Source organism: Cyprinodon tularosa, unplaced genomic scaffold (assembly GCF_016077235.1).
Source record: "Cyprinodon tularosa strain WSP-4 unplaced genomic scaffold, ASM1607723v1 ctg781, whole genome shotgun sequence".
Classification (NCBI taxonomy): domain Eukaryota; kingdom Metazoa; phylum Chordata; class Actinopteri; order Cyprinodontiformes; family Cyprinodontidae; genus Cyprinodon; species Cyprinodon tularosa.
In genome coordinates this window covers 314800-320799 of record NW_024039542.1, presented here as the reverse complement: position 1 = coordinate 320799, position 6000 = coordinate 314800, and the positions used below count along the sequence as shown (strand labels likewise).

General features: G+C 39.2%; 1 protein-coding gene across 1 annotated transcript in view; it reads left to right on the top strand.

The window, feature by feature from the left end:
• The first annotated feature begins 564 nt into the window (after positions 1-564).
• The window catches only part of LOC119773752, a 48732-nt gene continuing 43296 nt past the window's right edge, over positions 565-6000 (top strand). Inside the window, exons 1-2 of the mRNA XM_038270879.1 lie at positions 565-703; positions 1494-1782. Coding sequence (XP_038126807.1) covers positions 1583-1782 — 200 coding nt within the window. The 5' untranslated portion in view covers positions 565-703; positions 1494-1582. The remainder of the gene's footprint in view (positions 704-1493; positions 1783-6000) is intronic.

The window sequence follows — 6000 nt, the reverse complement described above, 5'->3', positions numbered from 1 at the left end:
CCAAATCAGGGACGACTGAAATATATGGGGGACCAAAAGGGAAAAATAAATAAATACATTTGCTGTAAATTTAGACAATATACAACTAATTGTGCATTTAAGTTTATATGCAGCACTTTTTATTTGATAAAATATCAAACAATATATAATACCTTTAGATATACCACAAAATTGTACGGGGGATGGATCTAGAATTGTGCAGCCATTATACTCTAGTACCACCTATTAAAATTTAAAAAGAGTTGCTCAATCAAATATGAAGTCTTTTCCCCGGTAATTTATGTATTTGCATGTAGAATCTATAAATTGGTAATGATTTTTTCATATAAGGAAAAAAAAACAAACGGAGACTCTGTTTGAAATGATGATAACACTGATGAGGATGATCTTTTTTTTTCAAGCTTTTTAAAAAAAAGCATATTAAAGAAATGGATCTAATATCAAGAATTTGTTGATGTGCCAAAATTCTAAAGCAGTCAAACATTCAAGAATAGCACCACCGTGTGGTGAAATTCTACTATTACAGCCTAAGGTCTCAGGCTGGTAACCATTTTTTTATATATATATATCTCGAAGTCTCCTATTGGCCCGTTTGCACCCCCTGCTTATTTTTCATTGGTTCCTTGTAGCTTAAACTGCAAGCATGTTCATATGAGTGAACTTCGTTAGCTTCATGAAATAAACTACAATCGACAATCAACAGGTTAGTAACTGAGCTTTTATTCTGCTTTAGCATTTAATCAATAACAAAGTATGTTGGATATGTGGTTTAAAGTCTCACACACGTATTATTACATAATTCCGTTTTCATTTTAAGTCGCCCATAGTTAACAATCAGTTAGTAATGTTTTATTTGCTGCTCTTTCATATTATTTTAACTTCTGCTAAATGATGAAAGCAAAGCGCTGCTGTTCGTTTATAATGGAAGTAAATCTCTGCTGCGCTTCTTTGCCGTAAACCGGTTTTAAATGTTTTAAATGATCCTGTTTGATTAAAATGACGCCGTAGCATTAATCACTGATGGGATGTGAATCAAGGTTTCATTAAAACCGATAAATGTTTAGTTATGTTAAGGGAAGCCAAACGCTTTAGTGTTCTGTGTTAGCTGGAGCTAATCTATGAGTATCTCATACCAACAGTTTTACGGTAGGTTGCTATGGTAACAACCTAACAACAGCAACGTAATGATTGGAAACTTTAGGGTAAAAACATCAGTGAAACATCTACCCGTGGTTTTTATATATATAGTTTATTAAATAAATAGTTTTTTCTGACACGGTCCTTCGGAGGAAAGCTAGGAATAAGCTATGCTATAGTTAGCATACCGTTAGCATAGCTGCTAATTCAGTCATTGAGCACCGTAATAAGACACCGCATCACAGCGCCAGGACTGTTAGAGCACTATTGGTGAGACCGGCACTATTAGACTGATCACCAGGACAAACTGAGCGAGGCTTTCAGTACCTTATTCGGCTTTCTCCGTCTTATTTTAGGGATGGGAGAGCCTCCTGCGGTGAGCCCTCAGCAGCTAACAGGAGGCGAGGAGTGACGCTGAAAGAGGCAGCTGGGATTGCTCTGGGAAATGAAGAAGTTATTCGGCTTTACGAAGAAAAAGAAGAACTCATCTGGCACCTCTGACAATGTCAGCGCTCTCTCTGATGGCTACGAACTGAAAGACAAAGATCTGGGCAAAATCCACAAAGCTGCCCTCCAGGCTGACTTGGCAAAGCTGAAGCAGCTGCTTAAGAAAAATGATGTCAATCAAGTTGACAAGGAAAGCAGGTAATGATGTGCATTAGCTGCTGCTAAGACACAATGGAGATGATTTCTTCCTTGTTTTTACCAATTTCTTGGTTGTTTGGCCTCATTTAGGCTGCAATAATGCTTTTATATGGAGGTTCATCCGGTCCGGAATAATGCTTTTATATGGAGATTCATCCGGTCTGGAATAATGCTTTTATATGGAGGTTCAACCGGTCTGGAATGATGCTTTAATATGGAGGTTCATCCGGTCCGGGATAATGCTTTTATATGGAGGTTCATCCGGTCCGGAATAATGCTTTTATGTGGAGATTCATCCGGTCTGGAATAATGCTTTTATGTGGAGATTCATCCGGTCTGGAATAATGCTTTTATGTGGAGATTCATCCGGTCTGGAATAATGCTTTAATGTTGAGGTTCATCCGGTCTGGAATAATGCTTTTATATGGAGGTTCAACCGGTCTGGAATGATGCTTTAATATGGAGGTTCATCCGGTCTGGAATGATGCTTTAATATGGAGGTTCATCCGGTCTGGAATAATGCTTTAATATGGAGGTTCATCCGGTCTGGAATAATGCTTTTATATGGAGGTTCATCCGGTCTGGAATAATGCTTTTATATGGAGGTTCATCCGGTCTGGAATAATGCTTTAATGTTGAGGTTCATCCGGTCTGGAATAATGCTTTAATATGGAGGTTCATCCGGTCTGGAATAATGCTTTAATATGGAGGTTCATCCGGTCTGGAATAATGCTTTAATATGGAGGTTCATCCGGTCTGGAATAATGCTTTAATATGGAGGTTCATCCGGTCTGGAATAATGCTTTAATATGGAGGTTCATCCGGTCTGGAATAATGCTTTAATATGGAGGTTCATCCGGTCTGGAATAATGCTTTAATATGGAGGTTCATCCGGTCTGGAATAATGCTTTTATATGGAGGTTCATCCGGTCTGGAATAATGCTTTTATATGGAGGTTCATCCGGTCTGGAATAATGCTTTTATATGGAGGTTCATCCGGTCTGGAATAATGCTTTAATGTTGAGGTTCATCCGGTCTGGAATGATGCTTTAATATGGAGGTTCATCCGGTCTGGAATAATGCTTTAATATGGAGGTTCATCCGGTCTGGAATAATGCTTTAATGTTGAGGTTCATCCGGTCTGGAATAATGCTTTTATGTGGAGATTCATCCGGTCTGGAATAATGCTTTTATATGGAGGTTCATCCGGTCTGGAATAATGCTTTAATATGGAGGTTCATCCGGTCTGGAATAATGCTTTTATGTGGAGATTCATCCGGTCTGGAATAATGCTTTTACAGGTGCTGGTCATAAAATTAGAATATCATGAAAAAGTAGATTGATTTCAGTAATTCCATTTAAAAAGTGAAACTTGTATATTATATTCATACATTACATACAAACTCATATATTTCAGATGTTTATTTTGTTTAATTTTGATGATTACAAATGACAACAAATGAAAATCTCAAATTCATCATATCAGAAAATTAGAATATTGTGAAAAGGTTCAAAATTGATGGCCCCTGGTGCCACACTCTAATCAGCTAATTAACTCAAACCACCTGCAAAAGCCTTTAAATGGTCTTTCAGTCTAGTTCTATAGGCTACACAATCATGGGGAAGACTGCTGACTTGACAGTTGTCCAAAAGACGACCATCGACACCTTGCACAAGGAGGGCAAGACACAAAAGGTCATCGCTAAAGAGGCTGGCTGTTCACAGAGCTCAGTGTCCAAGCACATTAATAGAGAGGCGAAGGGAAGGAAAAGATGTGGTCGAAAAAAGTGTACAAGCAAGAGAGATAACCGCACCCTGGAGAGGATTGTGAAACAAAACCCCTTCAAAAATGTGGGGGAGATTCACAAAGAGTGGACTGCAGCTGGAGTGAGTGCTTCAAGAACCACCAAACACAGACGTATGAAAGACATGGGTTTCTGCTGTCGCATTCCTTGTGTCAAGCCACTCTTGAACCACAGACAGCGTCAGAAGCGTCTTGCCTGGGCTAAAGAGAAACAGGACTGGACTGCTGGTGAGTGGTCCAAAGTCATGTTCTCTGATGAAAGTAAATTTTGCATTTCCTTTGGAAATCAAGGTCCCAGAGTCTGGAGGAAAAGAAGAGAGGCACTTCATCCACGTTGCTTGAAGTCCAGTGTAAAGTTTCCACAGTCAGTGATGGTTTGGGGTGCCATGTCATCTGCTGGTGTTGGTCCATTGTGTTTTCTGAGGTCCAGGGTCAACGCAGCCACATACCAGGAAGTTTTAGAGCACTTCATGCTTCCTGCAGCTGACCAACTTTTTGGAGATGCAGATTTCATTTTCCAACAGGACTTGGCACCTGCACACAGTGCCAAAGCTACCAGTACCTGGTTGAAGGACCATGGTATCCCTGTTCTTAATTGGCCAGCAAACTCTCCTGACCTTAACCCCATAGAAAATCTATGGGGTATTGTGAAGAAGAAGATGCAATACAACAGACCCAACAATTCAGAAGAGCTAAAAGCCACTATTAGAGCAACCTGGGCTATCATAACACCTGAGCAGTGCCACAGACTGATCGACTCCATGCCACGCCGCATTGCTGCAGTAATACAGGCCAAAGGAGGCCCAACTAAATACTGAGTGCTGTACATGCTCATACTTTTCATGTTCATACTTTTCAGTTGGCCAACATTTCTATAAATCCTTTGTTTTTATTGGTCTTCAGTAATATTCTAATTTTCTGATATGATGAATTTGAGATTTTCATTTGTTGTCATTTGTAATCATCAAAATTAAACAAAATAAACATCTGAAATATATGAGTTTGTATGTAATGTATGAATATAATATACAAGTTTCACTTTTTAAATGGAATTACTGAAATCAATCTACTTTTTCATGATATTCTAATTTTATGACCAGCACCTGTATATGGAGGTTCATCCGGTCTGTAATAATGCTTTTATATGGAGGTTCATCCGGTCTGGAATAATGCTTTAATATGGAGGTTCATCCGGTCTGGAATGATGCTTTAATATGGAGGTTCATCCGGTCTGTAATAATGCTTTTATATGGAGGTTCATCCGGTCTGGAATAATGCTTTTATATGGAGGTTCATCCGGTCTGGAATAATGTTTTTATATGGAGGTTCATCTGGTCTGGAATATTGCTTTTATATGGAGGTTCATCCGGTCTGGAATGATGCTTTTATATGGAGGTTCATCCGGTCTGGAATAATGCTTTTATATGGAGGTTCATCCGGTCTGGAATAATGTTTTTATATGGAGGTTCATCCGGTCTGGAATAATGCTTTTATATGGAGGTTCAACCGGTCTGGAATGATGCTTTAATGTTGAGGTTCATCCGGTCTGGAATGATGCTTTTATATGGAGGTTCATCCGGTCTGGAATAATGTTTTTATATGGAGGTTCATCCGGTCTGGAATGATGCTTTTATATGGAGGTTCATCCGGTCTGGAATGATGCTTTTATATGGAGGTTCATCCGGTCTGGAATAATGCTTTTATATGGAGGTTCATCCGGTCTGGAATAATGCTTTAATATGGAGGTTCATCCGGTCTGGAATAATGCTTTAATATGGAGGTTCATCCGGTCTGGAATAATGCTTTAATGTTGAGGTTCATCCGGTCTGGAATAATGCTTTAATATGGAGGTTCATCCGGTCTGGAATAATGCTTTAATGTTGAGGTTCATCCGGTCTGGAATAATGCTTTAATATGGAGGTTCATCCGGTCTGGAATAATGCTTTAATATGGAGGTTCATCCGGTCTGGAATAATGCTTTAATATGGAGGTTCATCCGGTCTGGAATAATGCTTTAATATGGAGGTTCATCCGGTCTGGAATAATGCTTTTATATGGAGGTTCATCCGGTCTGGAATAATGCTTTTATATGGAGGTTCATCCGGTCTGGAATGATGCTTTTATATGGAGGTTCATCCGGTCTGGAATAATGTTTTTATATGGAGGTTCAACCGGTCTGGAATGATGCTTTAATGTTGAGGTTCATCCGGTCTGGAATGATGCTTTTATATGGAGGTTCATCCGGTCTGGAATAATGTTTTTATATGGAGGTTCATCCGGTCTGGAATGATGCTTTTATATGGAGGTTCATCCGGTCTGGAATGATGCTTTTATATGGAGGTTCATCCGGTCTGGAATAATGCTTTTATATGGAGGTTCATCCGGTCTGGAATAATGTTTTTATATGGAGGTTC